Source organism: Fusarium mangiferae (genome assembly GCF_900044065.1).
Source record: "Fusarium mangiferae strain MRC7560 genome assembly, contig: FMAN_scaffold021, whole genome shotgun sequence".
NCBI lineage: Eukaryota > Fungi > Ascomycota > Sordariomycetes > Hypocreales > Nectriaceae > Fusarium > Fusarium mangiferae.
In genome coordinates this window covers 357,411-380,802 of record NW_024573941.1, presented here as the reverse complement: position 1 = coordinate 380,802, position 23,392 = coordinate 357,411, and the positions used below count along the sequence as shown (strand labels likewise).

At 48.4% G+C, this 23,392-nt stretch overlaps 11 protein-coding genes across 11 annotated transcripts; 5 read left to right on the top strand and 6 right to left on the bottom strand.

Annotated features, from left to right (window-relative positions):
* Window positions 1-20: 20 nt before the first annotated feature.
* Window positions 21-872, bottom strand: FMAN_09623 (uncharacterized protein; the record flags this gene model as incomplete). Its single annotated transcript, XM_041825497.1, has 1 exon — window positions 21-872. The coding sequence occupies one exon, from the start codon at window positions 870-872 to the stop codon at window positions 21-23; it is 852 nt and encodes a 283-aa protein (XP_041690871.1).
* Window positions 873-1,915: 1,043 nt separating this feature from the next.
* FMAN_09624 (uncharacterized protein) lies at window positions 1,916-2,110 on the top strand (the record flags this gene model as incomplete). Its single annotated transcript, XM_041825496.1, has 1 exon — window positions 1,916-2,110. The coding sequence occupies one exon, from the start codon at window positions 1,916-1,918 to the stop codon at window positions 2,108-2,110; it is 195 nt and encodes a 64-aa protein (XP_041690870.1).
* Window positions 2,111-2,405: 295 nt separating this feature from the next.
* On the bottom strand, window positions 2,406-3,847 carry FMAN_09625 (related to transport protein YPL264C; the record flags this gene model as incomplete). The annotated part of the gene is made up of 6 exons (XM_041825495.1): window positions 2,406-2,582; window positions 2,634-2,733; window positions 2,779-3,167; window positions 3,219-3,310; window positions 3,365-3,578; window positions 3,629-3,847. 6 exons carry the CDS (start codon window positions 3,845-3,847, stop codon window positions 2,406-2,408), a joined length of 1,191 nt encoding a protein of 396 aa, XP_041690869.1.
* A 691-nt stretch (window positions 3,848-4,538) lies between these two features.
* FMAN_09626 (uncharacterized protein) lies at window positions 4,539-5,945 on the bottom strand (the record flags this gene model as incomplete). The annotated part of the gene is made up of 2 exons (XM_041825494.1): window positions 4,539-5,773; window positions 5,825-5,945. The coding sequence occupies 2 exons, from the start codon at window positions 5,943-5,945 to the stop codon at window positions 4,539-4,541; spliced, it is 1,356 nt and encodes a 451-aa protein (XP_041690868.1).
* A 3,279-nt stretch (window positions 5,946-9,224) lies between these two features.
* On the top strand, window positions 9,225-10,223 carry FMAN_09627 (uncharacterized protein; the record flags this gene model as incomplete). The annotated part of the gene is made up of 1 exon (XM_041825493.1): window positions 9,225-10,223. The coding sequence occupies one exon, from the start codon at window positions 9,225-9,227 to the stop codon at window positions 10,221-10,223; it is 999 nt and encodes a 332-aa protein (XP_041690867.1).
* Window positions 10,224-11,300: 1,077 nt separating this feature from the next.
* FMAN_09628 (related to Zn-dependent hydrolases, including glyoxylases) lies at window positions 11,301-12,292 on the top strand (the record flags this gene model as incomplete). The annotated part of the gene is made up of 4 exons (XM_041825492.1): window positions 11,301-11,330; window positions 11,384-11,449; window positions 11,502-11,880; window positions 11,931-12,292. 4 exons carry the CDS (start codon window positions 11,301-11,303, stop codon window positions 12,290-12,292), a joined length of 837 nt encoding a protein of 278 aa, XP_041690866.1.
* A 370-nt stretch (window positions 12,293-12,662) lies between these two features.
* FMAN_09629 (uncharacterized protein) lies at window positions 12,663-15,041 on the bottom strand (the record flags this gene model as incomplete). The annotated part of the gene is made up of 1 exon (XM_041825491.1): window positions 12,663-15,041. The coding sequence occupies one exon, from the start codon at window positions 15,039-15,041 to the stop codon at window positions 12,663-12,665; it is 2,379 nt and encodes a 792-aa protein (XP_041690865.1).
* Window positions 15,042-16,271: 1,230 nt separating this feature from the next.
* Window positions 16,272-17,069, top strand: FMAN_09630 (uncharacterized protein; the record flags this gene model as incomplete). The annotated part of the gene is made up of 1 exon (XM_041825487.1): window positions 16,272-17,069. One exon carries the CDS (start codon window positions 16,272-16,274, stop codon window positions 17,067-17,069), a length of 798 nt encoding a protein of 265 aa, XP_041690864.1.
* Window positions 17,070-17,318: 249 nt separating this feature from the next.
* On the bottom strand, window positions 17,319-18,471 carry FMAN_09631 (uncharacterized protein; the record flags this gene model as incomplete). The annotated part of the gene is made up of 3 exons (XM_041825486.1): window positions 17,319-17,500; window positions 17,553-18,280; window positions 18,326-18,471. 3 exons carry the CDS (start codon window positions 18,469-18,471, stop codon window positions 17,319-17,321), a joined length of 1,056 nt encoding a protein of 351 aa, XP_041690863.1.
* Window positions 18,472-18,783: 312 nt separating this feature from the next.
* On the bottom strand, window positions 18,784-19,955 carry FMAN_09632 (related to aryl-alcohol dehydrogenases; the record flags this gene model as incomplete). The annotated part of the gene is made up of 3 exons (XM_041825485.1): window positions 18,784-19,517; window positions 19,567-19,744; window positions 19,791-19,955. The coding sequence occupies 3 exons, from the start codon at window positions 19,953-19,955 to the stop codon at window positions 18,784-18,786; spliced, it is 1,077 nt and encodes a 358-aa protein (XP_041690862.1).
* Window positions 19,956-20,695: 740 nt separating this feature from the next.
* Window positions 20,696-23,349, top strand: FMAN_09633 (uncharacterized protein; the record flags this gene model as incomplete). Its single annotated transcript, XM_041825484.1, has 6 exons — window positions 20,696-20,853; window positions 20,902-21,346; window positions 21,392-21,472; window positions 21,517-22,193; window positions 22,247-22,426; window positions 22,473-23,349. The coding sequence occupies 6 exons, from the start codon at window positions 20,696-20,698 to the stop codon at window positions 23,347-23,349; spliced, it is 2,418 nt and encodes an 805-aa protein (XP_041690861.1).
* Window positions 23,350-23,392: the final 43 nt, after the last annotated feature.

Genomic DNA, 23,392 nt, shown 5'->3' with positions numbered 1-23,392 from the left:
CATTCCATGCCATCACGCATCTAAACCCTCCGATCAATAGCATCCACGCCATCAGCCAAGTCCTTACAGCTCAGCACAAAGCCCCAGCCTCCTTCACAGTTATACTCTGTGCACCTTTTGGCAAAGTCAGGACTTGTCGTTGCACAAGCATCGCTCAGCATCAAGCAATCCCAACCCTTCGTGTAAGCATCTCGAATAGTCCCAGCGACGCACTGATCCGTGTTCTCCCCCGCAAACAGCAAAGTTCTGATACCTCGCTTACGCAGTGCGTCTTCGATGCCAGTACCTCCCCAAAACCCTGAAAGTCGATTCTTGTTGATGTGAATGTCTTGCGGCTCTGCGATTCTCTTCAGACTAGGATGGAACTCGGTGTTCCACTGATCTCGCATCATGACTCGACCCGCGTCGACGAGTGTTCCGTCCTCGCGCTTGACTTGTCCAATCTCAGCACCGATACTTCCCAGGAATGTGGGTTTGATAAAGTTCTGATCGAGAGGAAAGTCGAATCCTCTTGCAATACTCGGGGGTATGTCATCTAGGTCATTGTCTTTCACGCCCCAGCCAAGCCACACAACTGGTATGCCAGCTTTGCGACAGACGGGAATGACGTCCTTGACGAGTTTTTCGACAATCTCTAGACCCGGGCTTTTAGGTGGGCGACCGAGGAGAGGCGACAAGAAATAGTTCTGCATGTCAATGACGACGAGAGCAGTCTTTGCAGGGTCGATGGTGGCTTTCTCAGCGCGCGTGTTGAGAGTGATTCGGGGGTAGATAGGTGGTGAATCTGGAGTCGGCAGATGTGTAAGGTCGAAGCCATCCTTCTTGGTCCAGAGCCAGAAGTTGTTTTTGCCGCCGACAACCTTGACTTTCATGGTGATGGTTTTAGTGTGGTGGGCGTTAGATGAGAAAGATTCACGATGGGATATGGTAGCTGTTGAAGGGGGGAAGGACAAAGATGTGGCGGCGGTGAATCAGAGCCTATTTGAACAAAGCCTGACGTCAGAGTTCACAGCACAGAGAGCTCAATAGGGTAATCCTAACTGCTTTTATTACTCGAGCAAATTTTTGGAAAGGATGACCCGCTTCACCAAAAGGTAATGCTAAAGCCGTATGTGAAACAATGCGATGGGTTTAGATTTTGAGGCACCTTGACAAAGTAGCGTTCGTTCAATGATCACTGAGCATTGTATACCCTCCATCGAACACACCTTTCTAACCCGTATCACTAACACTTGAAGTATTTAAACCTATCAAGCCCATTCTTGAGACATTTCTAACCTCCAATTGCCATAATTTCACACATATCTTGTTCCATAAGTTGTATCCTACAATACACTACCAATCATGTGTACAGAGGTTGTTAATACATGGGAGTGCACAGTTTGTCGCAAGGATTTCAAGTCAAACAAAAACTTCAAAATGTGCAAAGTCGGGAGAAAGCAGAATAAATGGGGTGCTTGCGAGAAGTATAACATCCAGCATGAATACTGGAAGGACAAGTGCGGTGCCTGTGCAAAGAAGAAATGACTTAGCTCGGAATGGGTTTAGTTAAGAACACAATTTAACTTACAATGTGATATGTATTGATCATTCTGACTCGGCTGTCGGCGGAAGATATACTCTGAAATCCAGTCCTTGCAGAACACGCACAGCCAAATGCCTTTTCGGCCTACCATCACACATATCACAGTAAGGGCGCGTCTCAGTCATATTCTCACATGCTCAGAGAGCAGTCCATGGAGTATGACACCCGCTCATATTAGCAGCATAGAAAGCTTGCACGTGGTTATTCACAGTTGTGAAACATGATATCAAGGTATATAAGTTCTCGCTCTCAATGTAGTACTCCGTAAATTCTCTAATAATATTTCTATTTACGAAATACAAATTGATAAAAACACAGCAGACGTCTACCATGTGCACCGAAGAAGTCTATAGCTATGAATGCCCCAAATGCGGCAGAGATCACAGAGCAGACAGAGATTACAAGATGTGCAGTACGGGTCGCAGGAAGAACAAATGGGGCGCCTGCGGAAAGTCTTCCGTGGAGCGACATAACCGTGTAGAGACTTGCCCGGCTTGTATCGTGAAGGCGAAGAAGCGAAGTTAGCCGCATCATGTGATATTGAAGGTGCAAGTTGAGCTTGCCGAAGGAGAGTGGCTAGAGAATGGGTCTTAATTGACAAATAAAACATTTCTATATATGCAAAGTGATTAGTTTGTACATGGATTATCTATATCGCAAGCGCGCGGCTAGCATATAGACGTAATTCCAGGAGTGACTGAGACGCCTGATCCGCAGTGTTGTTTTCGTGTATGTCTCATGTAGTACGGAAATCACCCTTCCCTTCGGTAGTCTATAAGCTCCTCTCCATAAATAGACGTGTTGACAGAGCCTCCTCCTATTATTGCTGTCTTCTCTCCTCATCAAGCAGTGGTCTTGGTTCAGAAGGGGCTTTCTTCTGTAGGCTGACCCAGATAGCTGAACCAATGATCAGAGCACTGCCAATGAAACTGGTGATGGGAGGCGTAGTTCCCCAAACGATCCGCTCGATGATCAGTGCAAAGACCATCTGAACGTACTGTAGATGCGTTAATAATAGCTGTGTATCTGTTGTGAAGCAGGAACTTACGATGAGATTGGTGGCTCGGCCGGCCTTCTCTCTCTGAAGACCTTCAGTGAGGAGGAGCTGGAGCAGAAAGCCAGAGATGCCAATCGAGAGAAGTAAACACCTGATAATATGAGCTAAGACTAAGGTTTAAGATGGAGTTACATACCATTCAGCGATAGTCTTGGGAATCTCGAATTGAAGATCGGGGTGAATCATGATGATGAGAAACGAGCTAACAGTCGCAAGCACGGCGAAGTAATTGACACTGACGAGCGAATGAGCGCGCTTGCCGATCACGCGGATGGTCGCATACGCCGTCGCCGCTGCAAAGGAACCAAAAATGGCACAGAGAATAGCAATGGTGCGCTCTTGAGGTGTTGCCTTTACCGGCGGTAGGATACCACCATCAGTAGTGAAATCGGGGTCCACAGCACGAGACTCCAGTTCTGATAATGTTCGCCAGCTTTCGGGGAATAGAAAGGCTGGGCGGGCGACGAAGAGAACACCAGCGAAGGCGATGAAACCTGCGGTTGCTTCCTTGACAGTGAATGGTTCCTAGATACTGAGTTAGCTGAAATCGTCGTCAAAGATGGAGATTGGACTTACGCGTAGAGCAACCCATGCAATAAACGCCGTGAGAGTCGGGACAAGGAAAGTGATGACGGTCGCATCAGAAATGTCAAGATACGACAGCGAATCTACGCCACTTGGTTAGCACAATCCTTCCCCATCGATCGACCACATATCCTTACAGTAAAGTCCAAAAAGCCCAGCTGAGCCAGCAAACCCTCTCAGCACCAACAAACCCCTAACCTCCTTCGGCCCCAAAGGAAAGTTCGGTACGTTTTTACACCACATGTAAACAGAGCCAATCAGCGCCGTAGCCAACATTCGAACGAAAATGATCTGCAAAGCGTGAAACTTTGTTTCAAACCCCGTTTCAAGAAGCCGCGTTGTCATGGACATCTAAGTTTGTTAGTGACGGTTTCCATCGGGCGCGGGAGTGGCGTGCTTACGATTGAAGCGAATAGTTGGGCGACTAAGACGTAGAATAAGCCAATGTTTCTGGAGTAAAAATTCTGTAGTTTTTCTAAGACTGTTGAGTCGGAATCTGAGCTGGTTTCGGAGGATGTCTCGGAAGAAGAGTCTTCTCTGTTGGCAACTGGGGCCAGTAGAGATGAAGCCTCTGACTCTCCATGTTGATTGGCCTGCATCTTGCTCTGAGAGTAAGACATGCTCAAAGTGCCTCTGAGAAATGAATCCGTCAAGATAAGTCTACGGCCAGCGCAGTTAATAGTCCCCAGGCAAGTCAACTCGGGTCAAAATTCACAGCCCGCGTGAGAGAAGCTTAATGAAAAGAACTGAAGGATTTTCTCCAGTTGGTCTCGTGAGTGAGTGGCGCTGAGCCAACTAAATACTTAGCTTAGATTGGACGGTCATGGTCCCACCAAAGGGGGGTTTCCACCAATCGCGGCTATCATCGCTAGGTGAAACCCGGGTCATTAATTCTTCCGTTGGCTTGGCTGTCCTTAATCTCTGTCGTGAGAAGTTCTGTCTGTCTCATTCTTCTTTTCAGAGGACATATACATGCTCGGGTTGTAGTTGCAGACATACATATAATATTTAATAAGTCTTGAAATTATGTCCACTGTTTAGCTGGCGATTGAGTTACCTCCAAAGTCCGAGGCGATTCACGGCACAATCCTGCTTACCCTGCACGACAGATTCTGAAGTCCGTTCTCGCCATTAATAGTTGAAGGTAGAGGTCCTAATATCTCGTTTTCTTGATCCTAGTCACGGTCGCATTCTTTTGAATTATTTTCATTCACTTTGACTTGATAGATTCCTCGTCATTCTCGGCGTAGAGCGAAGGACGTAAATACCTTGTAGTTAACTACATAGTAATTGCAAGCAAATATAATTGCATTAAATGAGTAACAAAGCAATTCCAGCAAGACTCAACATCAGTGACAAAGAAACCTGCTCAATCGAACCACTATTGTCATTTGAGCCTCCACTTCCTGCAGTAGCTGTCACCGTAGTAGTACTCTCCCCAGTTCCAGCCGGGACATTCGTCGGCTGATCTTGTGCGGAAGCTCCCTCCTCAGAGCTCGTTGTTTCAGCCGGCGTAAACGACAAAACGCACTCAGCATCAAGAGCAAGCGTATCGCCGACATCATTGGTGACTTCCATCTCAGGACACGAGAACGTCGCATCTTCGCCTTGCACCGTGACAGTCTTTGTACCAGTTTCGGTCTCGGTTTCGGTCTCCCATTCTGTTGTTGTATAGGTTGTGAAAGGTGTGCAAGAAAGTTGTCTGCCCAAGAGGCTGATTCCTCTGTTGACGTGGGCCGATGCTGTCGCGGCATCACGACGAAGACGAGCGGCGCTGTCGTCAGTGGTGGTAGCTTCGGGGGGTTCGTAATGCAGAGTGCATCCCTCATCAAGCTCCAGTGTCGCGCCTTCGTCGTTTGTAGCCGTCATGGGGACGCAGGTAAACTCAGGAGCGTCGCCGGTCTCGGGCTCGATGTCAGTTGTAACGCGCACAGTCTTCATCTTGGTTGTTGTAACTGTATCTGTCGACTTGATCGTCGTAGTGGCAGCCGGACAGGGCTTACAATATCCATCAGAACCACAGTAGCCCCCTGATCGACAGCACTCTTTCTCGCAGCACGTGGTACCCTTTAAGCAGGAACCATTCTTGCAACACCGTTGGGTAGAAGGATTGGCACAATATCCACTTGAACAGCAGTCACTAGATTTTGGACAAGCCCATACAGTTCCAGGGCCGGTACAGCAAGTTGTTGTTCGCGGATTATAGCACTTGCTATTTCCACACCGCTTCTGACCAGACGGACAACAGCCACCGCCTGGCATGCAGTCATACCCCTTGGGACAATTTCTACCGACGCCACCACAGCAGACTGACGTGTTGGGGTTATAACATCCAGATGAGCCGCACTTGGTCTCGCCTCTGCTGCAGCATCCTCCACTGACGCAAGTCTGGCTTTTCAAACACGCCGTGCCGCTGCTGCAGCAGATTTGTGCTGATGGATCGTAACAGCGGCCTGAGCCGCATTCTTTGGCGTTCCCGCGACAGCAGCCGGTAGAGATACAGGTACTGCCTCCAGGACAACATCCGAGACCGCTTGAGCATGGGTCTAAGTTCTTGTCAGCGACGGTAGATTACGGAATTCTGGTGATCAACATACAGTAACCTGGGTCGACACATTGCCTTTGCCGGGGCTGTAAGCCAAAGGCCTGTGGTTCTGCGATTCCTCCGATCCACTCCGTGAAGTCAGAGAGGGAGTCGGGAAGGACGATGTCTTTCATTTTGGCATCGGCCAGTGACACCATGTTCGGTAGCTCATTCAATTGGAAAGTGTCGTGGAAGAGCTGACTACCACTCGTCGCACCTTTACCAACCCAAATGGCAAGGAGCGCGATCTTAGAGAACCGCATGCTGGACAGAATGTCTGATTCAGACCTCAGGAAAAGAATAAAGGTTAGTCAAGCCTGAAAGCCCTTCCCGCAGCGAGGCTGGGCCGTGGCGCTCAGCAGTCATTTATAACTCGTTGCCAGCGCATTACCCCTCTTCTGTGGTGTCATGGTCGAGGATCTGCCCTGACCGTCAACCTTGCCAAGAGCAATCAGGCTGAGAAATAGAGAGAGTGCAGCCTTTATCTTACTGCCCTGCGCAATGCTATACCGAAAGTGAACAGAGGCTGGGGCGGACAATTAACCTTATGTGACTGGAATGTCCGGGCGTGCATTAGCTGTTGTGAATAGCGCTTTGTGGCGTCCATAGTCTGTAGGTCGATGATGATCAGGCAGAATATCCATCATGCCACCAGGGCCCGACCGGGTTCTTTTATTTTGTGACTCTTTATATTTCACCTTGAACTTATGTCCATTAAGATTGACTATTAATGAAGAGAAAGATGGGGTTTTGATTATTATTCTCGAGTCATTTTCCTGATTGTTTGATGATCGCTGACGCTGATCCTCAGCCGCACGATGCACAAGCCCTAACAGGCAAAGTCACTGACAGGGGATTGCATCGACGTTGAAGCTTAGGTTATAGTGCTTACGCCCGATTGCAGTTTGTTGGTCGGATCAACGATCAGCAGGATCAGTAATTCGTCCGACTCTTGCAAACAGTACCGCGTGATTGATTTGATGCGCATGCACTAAAGGATTATATTCCACCTCTCAGATCATGACATGCACCCCAAGTGCATGAGAAAATGGTAGGAGCTAGTTATCAGATTCTGCATCAGGGCATTTTCGGATGTCGGTGATGCGAGCTGGGGTTAGAACTTGGCACAGGACCCTGGTAATTGAGGGCCGTTGGAAGTGATGTGTCATAAGCCCCAGTGACATGTTTCTCGACGTACAGGGTAATCATGGCGATCAAATGGCAGGGGCCCAGGAAATCGCGCAATGGATTCCGCATCTGGCCTCCAGGGCATAGCATAACTGAGCCAATAATAATGGTGCTTCTTTTCCTCCACCGTCTCTTCTTTTTGTGCCACGCCTTGGGTAAGTGATGATCACGTTGGGCGTTGTGACATAGAGAATTAGTATGATCCATCGCCTTTTGTACGTAGAGATTTGCCTCGAAGAATGCCGGTGCACGTAGCACCGTCATGGTATATTGTGTACCAATTGTGTACTAGTGTTCTTTACCTTGTGCCCTGAGGCTGAGGCCTCTCTTAACCTCTCAGCCTTATCAAAGTATCAATCGTGTATATACAGTCTTCTTCTGAGGATGTCTTGAATGTTAATTACAAGGAGCGATGAGGCTGCCGGCAGTGGCGGCGGCATTGGTGGAGGCGTTAATAGAGCCAACTTTAAGCCGTAAACAAGTCGGGAGTTATTAACCCATGGCGGATGGGGCTTAAAGGGGCATCAGAAACATCTATGGTATACAAGGCTGCGCCCAGAGGACTATGATTGACCCTACAAACAGCGTTTAACGTAAAATCAGTTGACAGTACCCCAAATACTACTTGTACTGGCGATTAAGTAATGTTGAAAAATGCGAAAGAATTGCCTGCAGCCACTCTAAAGTCTCAGAACAAGATCATATTGTCGTGATTTACGCCTTGTTCCAGGAAAGGCCTTCTTACAATTGAATAGGGATTATCCTTTCCGAAGAAGGCCGTCAGCCTTCAACAACCGCCCCCGTTTACTTGGAACGACCGGAAATCAGTGAACATGTAGCATCGATTAAGTAAATAGCATTAACCTAAAGACTTAAAGTGTCGCAATTGACTAAATACTACCATCTTGTGAAATGGAAAAGCCGATGTGATGGTTGTCGCAAGCATTCCAGGGTAAGAGGTCTAGCCTTGGTGATATCAGAAGGCTGTCTGTAATGACAGATAAAAAGGGATATAATCCCCTTAGGACCTAACTTCCTTCATGATTTTTGAGACTAGATTTCACAATTTTTATCCTTATGTCTGATATCATTAAACGAATCACTTGATTCCTATGGGATGATGAAGACTATATCTTGATTGAATCTAACTGGCTGTCTGCACCTAACTTGCAATTGATGCTGTTGGAATTCAGCGTCCTTTCCATTTTTTTCTCGCCGTTGCTCTACATATTCAATCCAAGAATGCGAAAGCGACTGCAAGCCAATAAGGTAGATGACGATTGTGTGCAAGAGCGTTGTTCTTCATGAGACATAAGAGCCATGCACCATAATTGCTGAACTTGCTCCGCAGGCGTGGTCACAAATATGGACACTGGAGGACTGTGTGCTGTTGGTAATTTTATGCTGTTGGAAGTGTAAGTGATGGCATGCATTTGCTTTGGTTACCGAGAGGACATTTGCCACTCTTCTACTTATGTATGCCGTTACTTTGAACCCCAAGACGGCGAGTCCAAAGTGGGGTGAACCTTGCGTGTGGCCAATTGTGTGGGTAGTTGGTACACTGCCTTAACTCTGTTTTTGGGAGAGTTATTTTGACTTGATAGACCTGACAGCCGATGTTTGCATCGTGCGCGCCTTAATCGAACTTTGCGCTCCAATAGCAGCAGCTGGATTTCTCACATGATCGGCTGCTGAAGAGCTGTGATGGTCTTGATCTCGTGTTAGTGGAGCCGGAAATCGTGTATACTGTAGATCAGATAGCAGCGCCCCCGAAAGTGGTCGGTCGGTTCATCGGCAACGCCAGATTTCCAGCCACAACCAAATCAGCTGGGATGAACGTGGGGAGTTCTATTTCAGCATGATTATGATGTCGGATACGAGGCTTGGCATAGCCTATTGCTCGTTTGGGACTGCACTTAAACAATATGGGGATGGCTAAGGTTTAACGTGGATTCTTTTTTTCCGCGCTAGAACATTTATGATATCATTTGTTCATGACTGTTGATCACGAAAACTCTAATTATACGAGAGGTTGGGCAGCTGATTGACGGATCCTCGGGTTGAAGATGGACGAGATGGAAATATAAAATGCAACTGGATCATCAGACTGCATCAATTCCATCATCCTCATCAGCCTCAACATCATCTCAACATTAGCAAAGCACTCAACTCTTTGATCATCTCAATCCTATAAACTACATCAATCCACGCCTCCAGAGTTCAACATGAACAGACTCATCATCGCCCTGGCCCTAGCCTCCGCAGCCTCTGCTGCCCCTCTATCTCGTCGCGAGGAGTGCCAGGATGCCTACAAGTCTTGCATCGCCGCTGGTACCCCAGAGGTTGCATGCTCATGCACTCTGACTGCCTGCGTGGGCGAAGATAACGCTCGCAACCGCGAGTACTGCGCTTCTGCGACTGCATCGCTTGCTCAGCCAACCAAGACCGAGATTCCCGGAGGATGCAATCCTGCTCATCCCGGCTCATGCCCTTCATCGTACTTTACCAACAAGTACACTGCCCCAGCTGAGACATTCACCTCCATTCCCGGCATTCCCGGTGGTTGTAACCCTGCGCACCCTGGTTCCTGCCCCTCGTCATACTTTACCAAGACCTATACCGCTCCGGCTCAGACCTTTACCTCTATTCCTGGTATTCCTGGAGGCTGCAACCCTGCTCACCCCGGATCTTGCCCATCAAGCTATTTCACGTACCCCGTGGCCTCTAAGACTGCGGTGCAACCTGCTCCTGCCCCCGCTCCTACCGAAGACTGCTCCGAGGGCACCACCCAACCCGCGCCCAAGCCTTCTGAGGGTACCACTTATGCCGCTCCTAAGCCTGTTGAAGGCAAGACTTGGACCATCAAGGATCTGACTCGCTACTGTGGCGAGGGTAACGACGGCTGTGATTATAACTTTGAGATCGCACCTGGTTCAGATGGAAAGACCGAGCGATGTACCGTCATCCGCATGCCCGGCAAGGATGCTGCCACCGAGAGCTGGTCTAACGAGCCTTGCACCGACGGCTCTGAATTCACTGTCTCTTGGGGATATGTAACTGAACCTGCCCCTGCCTTTGCTGTTATTTCCGTTGTCAAGGGCAAGGAAATCGCCTGGTTTGGTGTTCCCAACGTCAACGGCCAGAAGGTCACTACTACTCCTTCTAACCCCTTCGGCTCTGGACAGTTTGGTGACCTCGGTCCCGAGCAGGTCTACACTTACTAGATGGTTTTACGCATAAGGATGAGAAAGGACATACGACATACAGTTTATGACTCGAATGATATAATACACCCGCTCATTAAGTAATTTTAGAATTAATATATAGACTTCATTCTTTTATCCAACAACATTAATAGAGATAGATCAATATCCACTAGCTCGTATCTCTTAATATCTTGACTTTAGCTTCTAATCGACGCATGGGCTTACTCTATTCACTGATGAAGTCCAGCTAGTGATATCAGCCGTGATCTATTCAGCTACCTACTCCATAGGTCAATCTCACTTAAACAACATTCTGGTTCTTGAGCTTTTACCCAATCATAGCTCTCAGCAGGGCTATTTCCTCTTCAACTTCTCTTCGTTGTTCAAGTGCAAGAACTCCCGTTGCTTTTGGTATAGTCGCATGGCCATAGTAAGACCTGTCGTCGAATGCATCTCCAAATGGAAGACTTGTTATAATCCTTGATGATCCGTCGTGCTAATCCGTCTTTCACATGTTCCAACGTAGTCGTTTCTCAAGAGTCAAAGCTTTGGGGTTGTTTCCCCGAAAATTCACTTGACACGACTAACCTTAAACTATAGATGAGATATGCATACAGACATGCAGACCTGGGGCTTTCGGCATTTGAATACCGGCAGTTCTCAGGAAAGCGGGGAGAGTTCTGACCACCGTGTCATACGAACACAGAACAATACGACGCTGCGAGCTCATTAGCCAACCATTTTCAAGTACTTACACTTAGGCTCAATCGGAAGTAAGGGCAGCCGCTGGGAGAAAGTATTACATATATCTTTGTCAAGCGTATAAGTGGTAAAGAAGAAATTTAGTTGTTGGCTGGTGCGTAGGTTTGTCCGCATGATGTGGTATGGCATGGATACTGGATATTCACAATTGAGCGTCACGCAGCACGTGATAAGATCTATGCGAATACTTAAACCTCCGATTATACTTTATCAAGTTCTCTTTGATCTCGGCCTTTCAGGAATAGTAGGCCTTGTCTTATTTCCAGGTGCTGTTTCTCGTACCTATCACGCAAGTAAATTGAACACCGATTCTGAACAAACCCGCCTTGCATAATGCAACCCAACTATCAAGTAGCTCCCGATGTTCGTTTTCACTGACTTGGATGCCTGCTCTGCGCACTACTAACTATATCTAGGGGACGCGAATGTGGCTTCTCCATATCGGCAATCTCGTGGCTGATGAAGGTGTTTTTCTCCCCCTTGTCAGCTCTCCATTCCCAAGGACATAGACCATTGCCCAATTAACTCGAGCAGGGAAACGTATGTACTGCCAGCCATCCAATCTCAGAGAACAAGAGAAGACATTTAGTCATGATATCCGTCCTTATCGAACACCCCGAAGACGGCCTTTTGCTCTATGAGACAGGTGCAGGCAAAGATTACCCAGAGGTATGGGGTCCTCAGCTCGCCGATATCTTTGCCAGAGGCGAGTATAGCGAAGACATGGAGCTCGACGCAGCTATCAAGAAGACTGGTCATGACATTAAAGACGTCAAGGGTGTCATCATTGGGCATCTGCACTTGGATCATGCAGGTGGGCTCGAGTACTTCAGAGGTGCTGATGTGCCTATTTATGTTCATGAGATTGAACTCAAAAATGCTTTTTACAGTGTGGCTACCAAGGTAGACATTGGTATGTATATCATTAAACACTCGTAGCATCAAATTAACCAGCTCCTGCAGGAGTCTATCTACCAACCTATCTCCAATTTGACCTAAACTGGACGCCGCTCTACGGTGACAGTATCCTCATCGCGAGGGGTATCACAGTGCATTTATGTCCCGGCCATACTCCGGGACTGTGCATAATGCAGGTCAACTTGAAAGAAAGCGGTACCTGGATATTTACCTCAGACCTGTACATTGTGCAGGAGAACTATGATAACCTTAGCACGCAGGGTTGGCTGACGAGAGACCACGCTGCTTGGTCTCAGTCTAATCAACTGGTGCACATGTTGCAGAAGGCGACGGGGGCAATGGTCATTCTTGGGCATGATCGAAATGTTTTGATGCGTCACAAGCTTGCTCCGGAGTACTATGAGTAGGTAGTAGCCATCTTTCCTGGTCGACAATGACGTTTTTAGGCGCTGGAATATGAGAGAGCCCTTGCTCTCATAGTTGTTCTTAATGGTCAGTATCGATTAATCGTCTCTGGCATTGCTTTCTCTCTCGAATCTAGCTCTTCATTGTTCTCTAGATATTCCAAGACATACGCTCCGTCTATGTATTTGTAGCAAACCTCGAGATTTGCGGTTATAGAGTGGTTAAGTGCTTCTCTCGATGAGGCCAACTCTTTATGTATGCCAATTACTATCATTATTATCCTTTGTATGGTAATTCTAAAATTAAGATGCGCACTGAGATAATAGTGTTCAATATGTACAGCAATGGAGCTTTCTAGACACATCATTGACCTCAAGCAGCCTGACAGTCATGACACTCATAACAGTCCAGGTCACTCCACCAGAAGGAATAAGGAACGTCGATGTCAATGCCCTCAGTACCAAGCTTATAAGTCGACAGAGCACAACTGACACGATTTGGGTCGGTATTATCAAGACCAAAGGCCTCGCAGTAACCCTGCTCGCGACATAGAAGGGCACAGTCCTCCATGGTGGTCTGACGTGCGTTTTCTTGGATACCCCGTCCCCACCAGCTGCCCTTCTTAACACCGAAGGCGTTGCAGGTTCGCTGGACTGGAGGCTCGACATCGTTGTCACTTTGGGGCCAATGGTCCAAGATACCGGGGATGGAGACGGATTGGGTGGGGAGGTTGTCAAGCTTTTGGCAGAAGCCGGGGGCTGCAATGCCGGTTGGGCAGGTCATGATGGTAGCCGTAGAGCTGGCAGACTCGGTGGTAGTGGTTGGGGGCTGCTGGGTAGCAGGTGAAGAAGAAGTAGTAGACTCAGCGGCCTGAGTGGTTCTTGTGTTGAAAGTGGTAGGTGTATCAGCTACAGCCTTGGTAGGAGCCTGACATGTCATCTCGGGGAGGACAACATTGTCATTGGTGAGAAGACCGTAAGTGGCAAAACCCATGTTCTGCCCACAAGCCCAGCAGCCGATATCAGAGAAGTAATCACTACCTCCCTCCTCGGTGATCTCATCGGTAGTGCCAGCATACAACTTACAGTTCCTCTGAGACAGAAGAGAAGTGTAAGAGTAAGATTGACAATCAGCATACATGGCGCACATATCTCTGCACTGATCACCACCACCGCAAGGCTGAACAGTAAGAGTCGCGAACTCCTGAGCACAAGACTTGAGCGTTCCCTTACGACGGACACAACCCTTGTTAGGAGTGTCACCCATCTTGTTGATGCAAATGCTATCCTCGGGAAAGCTAGGGCAGGGCTTGGAGATGATACAGCTGCGGTCATAAGAGGTGAACTGGGTACCAGTGTTACCAACAGGAACGTCGCTCAAGACAGAGGCGATGAGACGGCATTCGTTGGCACAGTTGTTCCCGTAGCTCCACTCAAAGGACTTGCAGTTCTCGTCAGCGAGACAAAGGGCAGCGCAGTCTTCCTTCTGATAGTTACTGCTTGTGAAGCGGCTGTATGCTCCAGCGCTATTATAAGGCTGCATACCGCATCCGCGACCCTCGATAGAGGATGTACCGACGTTGGCGCAGACGCGGCTGACAGGACCATCGGGCTTGATTGTGGAGGACTGACGGGGGGAGGAGCTACCGCCTGATGTTGTGGCGCTTGTAGCAGCTGACTCGGTGCTGGCCTGTTTCTCGGTGCTTGATGTTGTAGTTTGGGCACCCGGAGTTTGAGCACCTGGAGTTTGAGTACCAGGGGTCTGAGGACCAGGCTGTGAAGTAGCTTGGGTGTTGCCTCCAGCGGAGGTCTGGCTGTCGACAGGACCAGGGGTATTATTGCCAGTGGGAACAGTGTGAGGGCTACCAGTGACTGGAGTATGATTGCCAGTGGATTGGGTGTTGGAACTTCCAGTACCAGGAGTAGCAGAGTTGGAAGACAAGTCTGAGCGCTGAGTATGAGTTGGGATGATGGGAGGCACAGAGGTAGTTCCAACCTTGCTAGAGGTAGTCGTCTGTACAGCGGGGGATGAAGTAGTAGTGAAGTCAGAGACATCTCCATCACCAAGATCAAGAGGATGGTCATCAATTGTCGCGGGTGTAACTTGATTAGACATGAAAAGGGAGTCAACGTAAACCTGAGCAGAGCCTCCAACCAAGCAGTTCATAGAGATAGACAGAGGTGCAGAGCGTTGAGCAGCAGTGACCTGCTCCAGAGCCATACCCCACTGCACACTCGTTCCAAAGCTGATGATCCAAGTCTGGAAGAAGGTCTGGCTACCAAGCGAAGCAGTCAATTGGCAAAAGTTTAGCGACGGGGCGGTAACGACAAAGTAGAAGAAGCGAACGGTATAAGGCCTAGTCAAGCTCAGCAGCTCCAGCGACTGCGCAACACCAGCAAAGCTTCCGAGATCTCGCTTCTTATCACCACTAGCCTGTAGCGAAAGACACCCTGAGTCTTTACTACCATCGCCTTTGTAGCCTGGTCCAATGACGATGGTCGCATCACCGCTGGCAGTGAAACCTGGGATACCACCTTCAGGAGGGGCGATGGAGAAACCGCCGCCGTCGATGACGCTCTTGATAACGACGGATCCGGCGGTCTCGGAAGCAGCTGCTGAAGTCGCGGTGTCGGAGGGAATGAGATCGGTCGTAGCGGAGCTGTGAGAAGGCCGAGGTTTGCAGTGGCTTGCGGCAGCGATATCAAGGGTGCCACTAAGGGCCAAAGCCACGAGGGCTACGACGGAGCGCATCGTTAAGGAGCGTGTAGGGAAGACGAAAGAGTGGCTGTGAGGACGAACACTCACGAATAATACGGATGCTAAGAAAGGAAAAGAAACATGGCAATTTTCTGGGAACAAGTCTTATTATGTCTGAACTAATCATCGAAATCGTCGGTTACACGGCAGATAAGGACATTGCGCTTTGCCCCTGACTTGTGAGCGGACAAACGATAGTTGCGTATAGCTCCCAAATAGATCCATTGTGTCGGGTCTTGGGCCGGTATTCAGCTCAGCCACGGAACCTATTGGAGGATAGTGGCCGATTGAAAAAAGGGTCTGAATCAGAGATTTATGCTTAATGAAGTGTAGCGCCGAGGACTGTGGCTGTCATCTTCCAACGCGTTTCCTCTTCTGGTGCACGAGATTAAGACATCACTTTACAGCAACAAGAAGTGGTAACAGTAGTACGGCTTAAATACGTAGAATATTTCTTTTGATCTGTTTCTCAGAATCATTTAGGAGCTTATCATTCTCTCACATTATTTATGTCAATAAATATCCAGTGGTGACATGGTTTTGTGCTGGTTATATCGTGGCTGATCCACTCCCGAAATCTAGAACTTTAAAGTGTCGCGCTTGGTCAAATAGCGTCATCAATAATTCCCCCCATTCTGTCACTGGGCTGAATGAGACCCCTTAAAATAAGATTCAAGAGAAAGTCCCATGATATCGGTAATGACTTTTCTGAAGCGCATGGTCCTGCGCCCCCGGATCCAACCGAACACGTGAGTTACCTGCAGAAAATAACCCTACTTAAAGTTAGGGTTGGCTTTACACCATATGGCTAAAATGAATATATGCGACAGATTTACTTTCGTGTGCAGTTCTCAAAATTTGACATGCAAAAGGTGATTCGCTGGAAGTTTGCAACATGGTCGATATTTTGATAAATAAGTGCCGGATCAAAGCTTAACCTCCTTGGAGCTGGTATTATCTGTTTGGCAAACCTGTTAGCTCTGAGGTTTACCATATCAACGAATCAAAGATGAAAGTCTCCAGCCGCGTCACGAAAGTAATTATTTGAGGAGGGAATATATATAGAGCAAGATAAAAGAATATGAAACCATTACAGCATCCCTACAAAGTCCGTGTTACCAAGTCGTTGTTATTCCTACACCTTTTCAACCTCTCATACAGACCAACGTGTCTAAGCAAGGACAGATATAAAACGTCTTTCTTATCATAAAGCCGACAACCAAAATGGAACAGCAAACCCCAGACGCCGAGGTCGTCAACACGATCCAGGGTGTAAAGTCCCTCGCCGATGGCATCGCAGTTCTCAACTCCTCCCACGAAAGTCAACAAGTGCCACTACTCTACATCGACATCGAGCCAAACAGTCTCGGTGTAAATGGCGAACTCAACCTCTTGGCGATCATGCTGTGCTACGGGCCAGAATATCGCCGACGTCTGTTCCTCGTCGACGTCAACCTCCTCGCAAACCAAGCATTCTCCACGCGAGGATACTACGGCGCCAGTTTGCGAAGCATCCTCGACTCTGCGTCGTACCAAAAAGTCTTTTTTGACGTTAGTCATGACTCTCATATTCTATACACTCAGTATGGGATTAAGTTGCAGGGGGTTTATGACCTGCAACTCATGGAGAATGCGTGTTGGTCACAGGAGCGCAAGATACGGCATCTACAGACTTTCGACCCGTTGGTGCAGAGCTTACTCGTCCACCGGAAGAACCGAAAAAGATGGTTGATTGACAAGTTCAACGGAGAGTGGGCGTACAGGTACGGCGCTAGATCGCCGCACATAGTGTTTCAGAAACGTCCGGTTGTCTCGTACATTCGATCATACTGCTGTCGGAATGTTCGGTTCATGCCAGAGTTGTATGAGAAGATCTGGTATGCTGTGCCGATGATTATGGATTTAGTTGTGCAAGAGGCTCAGAGACGAGTTGATGAGAGCCAGGAGGATGGGTATGATCCTTTGGCTAGTGGTCGGTTGAGAAGTCCTTGGTCTGCTGAGCAGCATAAGGAGCTTGATTAGTGGCGGGAGATGAGCCCCGGGCCCCTCGATTTGACATTGGGCAGTTTTTTTATGTGATATGGGGAAATGGAAGCACGAAGCAGCTGGAAGATTGAGACTTGGATAGGAGAGCCTCGATGACATGCCTGGCCAGATAGTCTAGCACTGGGAGCTTTCTCAGTTTTTCCATGTAATGTTAATTTTGAAGAGCTTTGTAACAAAATGGTACGCGTTTCCGTAGAGCTGCCCAGGTAGATCGGCTAGACTTGTTCATGGTATTCTGACGACTATTCTACCAGTGACTTCCTGTCGTTTCAAGCCCTCAATAACATTGCCCACTTCCTCAAACTCAAGAACCTTAACCTCGGGAACTATTGTGCCTTCAAGGGCATGCTGCAAGAGCTCCTCCATCTGCTCTTCTGTGCCAACCGCAACGCCGGTGACAGTCAGCGCTGGTAAGTAAGTCAACAATCGACCGCAGGGAATAGGTAAGAAATTGCTTACATCTTGCCGAACATATCGTTGCAGAGAGCGGTATGTTAAAGTCATTCCTTGGCAGGCCAATCGTGACGATGATGCCCATATTTCGTACTAGATTCGGCGCTTGAGTAAAGGCTTCTTGAGAGCCAGTCACCACCAAGACACCTGATGCTCCCTCTCCCGTTATTTCCTTGACCTTTTCTTCCACGTTCTCGGTTGCAAAGTCGATAAAGTGCTCGGCGCCACTGTCCAAACTCAACTTCCGTCTAGACTCTCCAGTATCAACAGCAATAACCCGCAGACCGTTCAACCTACTAGCAATCTGTACACCCAGATGACCGAGTCCACCACCTGAGCCAGATATAACACTCCAATCTCCCTTCTCAGCATATCCCTTTAGCTTCGACACAGCACCAGCCATCGTCAACCCAGCACAGAGCAACGGCGCAGCGACTTCACCAGCAAGGCCGTCTGGAATCTCAGAGACGTATCTCGCATCTGCAATCATATACTCCTGCAAGGTACCGGGGACATGCTTTCCTGTGTTGAGTTGTTTGGGACAGTTGTTGGCATAGCCTTTTTTGCAAATGGTGCATGTCTCGCAGGCGCTGTAGAGCCATTTCACGCCGACTCGCTTATTGAGTAGCTCAGCGTCAACGCCTTGACCGAGTTTTACGACTGTTCCTACGCCTTCGTGGCCGACTATGGGGTTATACGGACCCCATCCTGATAAAGCACGGATTTCTGAGCCACTAGTTGAGTTAGTTCATTGATCTCATGGCAATGGTAACGCTTACCATAGACCCGTAAATTCAAGCTTAACAAGAATCTCGTTTTCGCCCGGGTCACCAACCGGTATATCCGATCGAATTATGATCCGGGCGTCATCTCCAGGGTTCTCGATCAAGGCTGCCTTTTGGACTGATGGGATTGAAGAGCTCATGGTGAAAATGACGTCGAGGTTGTAAGTTCGGCGGGCTTGAGCGGGTTTAAGTGCCACTGTAAACACCGAAGACAGGGCGCGGGGCTGGAGCTTTAGTGGGTTTAGCAGCCGAACTAAAGTGCCGTTCCGTCAAGCTTGCCGATACACATGCCGAACCCGGATCAACGTTTCTGCGCCGGATGGATACAGATCTGCAGATTTAAGAGTCAAGAAACACATCATGAAGTTTGCAACGATGATTGTATTCATGATGTTTTATCTAGTACCACTAAATTCGAGTCATCCGTTTCATGTGACTGTACTCTGATTGCCCTAAGTATGTCCAGTGATGGGCTTGGCCTGATACAACTCCTCCAAATACTTGACCTCCTCATCACTCAACTTCTTCCCCCTAGCCCCAATAGCCTGCTCGATCCTTTCAAGACTACTAAACCCAATAATCGGACTTGTTACCCGCTGGTTAATCCAAGCCAGCGCAACATGCGCCATAGGCCAATCATACTTCTCCGCAACCTCAACAACCCTCCCAATAATCTTCTGATCAGTCTCCGATAACTCTCCAGACCTTTCCTTCTCCTCCTTACTCCTCTCCGTGGCTCCAAATTGCGCAGGTGGTCGTGCAAGATGTCCTCTACAAAGCGGCGCCCATGGAATAATCCCAACGCCAGTATCGTTGCAGAAACGAATCATTTCGCGCTCCTCTTCGCGGTATAGTAGGTTATAGTGGTTCTGCATGCTGATGAATTTGGTCCAGCCGTTCTTTTCGGCGACGAATTGCATGCGTGCGAATTGTGTTGCCCACATACTACTCGCGCCGATGTAGCGCACTTTTCCGGATTGAACTAGATCGTGCAGTGCTTTCATGGTTTCTTCCAGGGGCGTGTCGTCGTCGAAGCGGTGGATCTGGAGAAGGTCGATATAATCTGTGTCGAGACGAGCGAGGGAAGCGTTGACTTGGTTAAAGATTGCGGCGCGGGAGAGGCCGTATTGGTTCTGGTAGTCTTTTGAAATGGCGAATTCGTCCTTGAAGTTGATATTACGCACGCCTGTATAGCATCAATATACGCGAATATAAGTAAGCGAGATGCTGCTTACTTGGCTCTTCACCCACGGCCCAGCGGCATTTACTGAGTATAACGACCTTGTGGCGGGGAATGTTGAAGTTCTTTAACGCTTTGCCGACGATTTCTTCCGATGCGCCATTACTATAAGTATTCGCGGTATCCCAAGTATTCAAACCGCGATCGTAGGCAGCTTTGAGAAGCTCCAAGGCCTAGGAAGCTATCAGCGACATGTCTGGTGAGGATTGGTGCTCATACCTCATCTTCCCCGATCACCCAAGGAATGGACCTCTTATCACCAAAGCTCATGCATCCAAACACAGGGACCGAGATGCGCAAACCCGATTTACCTAAATTACGATACTCGCATTTCGAAGCCTCGACAGACTGCTTAAGACGAGGGGGAAGTTCTTTTGCAGACATTTTCGGGTTGAAGATTGAAGGGGAAAGGTGGGAATTAAGAGGGGAATGCGGGAGTATTAATGATATGAGATAATGTGAGATAAGGCGTGATTGATAGGCGGATAAATAGAGAGCAATGTCATCATCACGTTGCGTGCTTTGGTACCCCGCTGCTGATGGTTCAATTCGTTGTGATTGCAATTGTGCTTATCTTGTGCATGAAGCTATTCCCAGTCTGTACATATCTTTTAGGCTATTCTCCCGCTACAACACTGATCAAATAATACCTAATCATCTCTGAGGTATGTCCCATAATTAACGTTGGCCGAGATCAATTAATCGTCAGTGGATGTTCTGCACAGAACTTCTTCACCACATGGAAAGACCTGCTGTGCAACGAATTAAACACAGACAATGACGGTCTCACCCCAAGATTGGTCCTCTCGCTTCAGCTAAGCCAATTATGCTTCCCATAGCTCCTTGGCTCCGGCGTGTCGACCCCCAAACCGCCTAGCTCACACCGTTCTATCCTAGCGTCTGCCAAATCTTTGCGGGGATTGATCACCATTCTGTGGGGAAGAGTGTCGGCAAATGCCATCGGATCCCGGGGGCAGGGAGCAGCTGACGTCTTGCTTTTCAATCCGAGGATTGCGAGTTGACAACTTTGATCCAACATAACCACGACCTCTAACGCGATATCTTATCACCAGACCTTTTTTGCTACCTCGAAATTTTGCGATTATTCGAACAATTGAGGGAAAATGCAGTCGACAAAAACTATGAGGAAACGGGTCTCGAGAGCTTGTAATTTGTGTCGGGCGAGAAAAGTGCGGTGCATCATTGAGAATCCAGCTGGTCCCTGTGTCAACTGCAGACACAACGACAAGGTCTGCACATTCAAGCGCCGCCATGGAATAATGCACGTCACAACCTCCCTCCATAACTCTCCCTCTAACCAAATTGACAGATCAACGACCCCCTCACTACGACCAAACGAACCCCCGACGCCCCGATCCATCGAAGAATCAACCACCACGACATCCGAACCCCGAAGCATCCTCCCCGCAACACAGAAGCCCTCACCACCAACGGCCCCTACAACAATCACACAACAACCGCCAAATTTCGCCGCTGGATCGCCAACACATCCTGATTACGCATTTCTCCAAGTCCCCGATACAAAAGACCTGCTCCCGCAAGATTTAGCATTCCTCGTTAGCCAAGGATGTTTTGTGGTTCCGCAGCGCGCGGCGCTGGATGATTTTCTGCGACAGTATTTTCTGCACGTGCATCCGATGCTTCCGATTCTGAATGAGAAGGATTTTTGGCTGTCGTATAATTCGGTGGATAATGATGTCGAGTATGAGATGCCGATGCTGGTGCTGCAGGGGATATTGTTCATTTCTTCGGGGGTAAGACGTTCAATTGAGATAATGGCATAATACTGACGGGTATAGTTTGTTTCGTCTGATACGATCAAGATGCTGGGTTTTGAGGATGTACATCAAGCCAAACTCGCATTTTATCGCCGATCAAAGGTAATTCCCCTGCTCTGGAAATACACCATCGCTAACATGATCAGCTTCTCTATGACTTCAGCGTCGAAAAGTCTTGCATCGCCATAGCCCAAGCCTCCCTCCTCCTCGCGCACACGCATCTCATCCCCCGCTGCATAGCAGGCAACAAGCCCCTCGGCTCAATCTGGCTCGGCATCGCCATATCCTACGCCCGTGTCGCCAAAGCGCACTGCTACTCGTCCCTGCGCCCCAACAAAGACACCGAAGTAGCCAAGGTCCAAAAACTGCGCAACACCCTCAAGCGCCTCTGGTGGTGCTGCATCATCTGCGACCGCTTACTGCCTCTAACATCCCGCCAGAGCATAAAGATCACACCCTCAAACTTTAGCTTTTCTTGCTCGAAGCTGGGAAGTGCGGATTTGTGCGATGAGCTGTATAATTCTGATGTTTATGACTCGACGACGAAGACGCTGCATGCTGAGTTGCTTTCGAGGCTGGTGGATCTTTGTGTGGTGCTGACGGATGTTTTGACGGTTACGTCGGTGCTGTATAATAATCCGTCGTGGATGTTGACGGGGAGGATGGAGGTTGGCAAGGATGCGAGTTTGTGTCAGATGGAGCTTTGCCGGTGGTATAGCTCGTGGAGTGAGACCAAGACGACGTTGGATGAGAGGATGGCCGAGGAGATTTCGCCGTCTTCGTCGATTATCTTGTTTAAGAATCTCATTGAGATGTACTACCAGTAAGTTTTCGGTCAGGAGTATGAGTATGAGTATGTAATACTGACCTTTGCAGTTCTGCAAGGCTATCCGTCTGCCATTATAATATCCTTCGATCGAGTTTGTTACCGCCCACTCAATCCGATACACAGCTCCGACGACAAAGCGAAGATCTACAAGGCTCAGCATCACGCGTGACAGAATGTCTACTCGAATTTGACCGCCTAGGGCTATCACGATGGCTCCCAATGACTGCGTAAGTGATTCTTCACAAAACCTAACTCATGACTAACGGTTTGTAGCATCGGGTGCACAGCATTTCCTCTAGCACTTCAAATGATCGACGTTGAGCTTCTCCGTCCCAAAAAGCCAGCATCACCAGAAGAAGGCGTCAAACTCACCCAAAAAGAACAGCACGTCGAGAATATCCTCAAGCAAATGAAGAGCTATAAGAAGAAGTATTACATCACAGACTGGGTCATGCGAGCGATTCGACATGTTGTTGAACTTGCCAGACAGCGATCGCCAGCACCGATGTCCACCGACGACGACTCACCGAGCAGTTGTCTCGATATGCTCAAAACCCGACCGAGCTACTACCTACGACTCGTCATGACGCTTGATATGAGTATCAGCAACGGCAGACTCCCTGACGAATGCGATTTCCCCCCATCTCTACGAAAAGCAGGCCGTGGTCTCAGCTCCAGATCCCAAGCAACATCCATGCCAACTGTCGACGAACAATCAATGAAGCGCTTCTCCGCCATGAACAAACATCTCATCCCCGATAATCTGACAGATTTTATGGACCACAATAACATCATGACTTCAAACCTCCAAACTCAAGATCTACGCAACATCGACCAAGAAGCCTTCTTCAACAACAAACAGCCCTTTCCCGCTGATCTAACAGCAGCGCTATGCGAGATTACGAATATTCCACCGCTGGATTTCAGCGACATGTCTTTGATGGATTCAACACATTTTAATGACTTTGGAGGCGTTCCGTTTTGGCCTTATGATTTATTGGGGTCTCCGCCTGATCAGGCTGGTGGACAGGTCGAGGAGGTTGGGATGGGTGATATGTTTACGGGACTGATGGGTGATATGAATGATAAGACTTACGAAGGGAATGGAAAGGAGAATGCAGCTGATGATTTAGTCATGAATTCCTTTTGAGTGAGGATGTATTTATACTGGGAAGGATTATAAAAGCACTTGT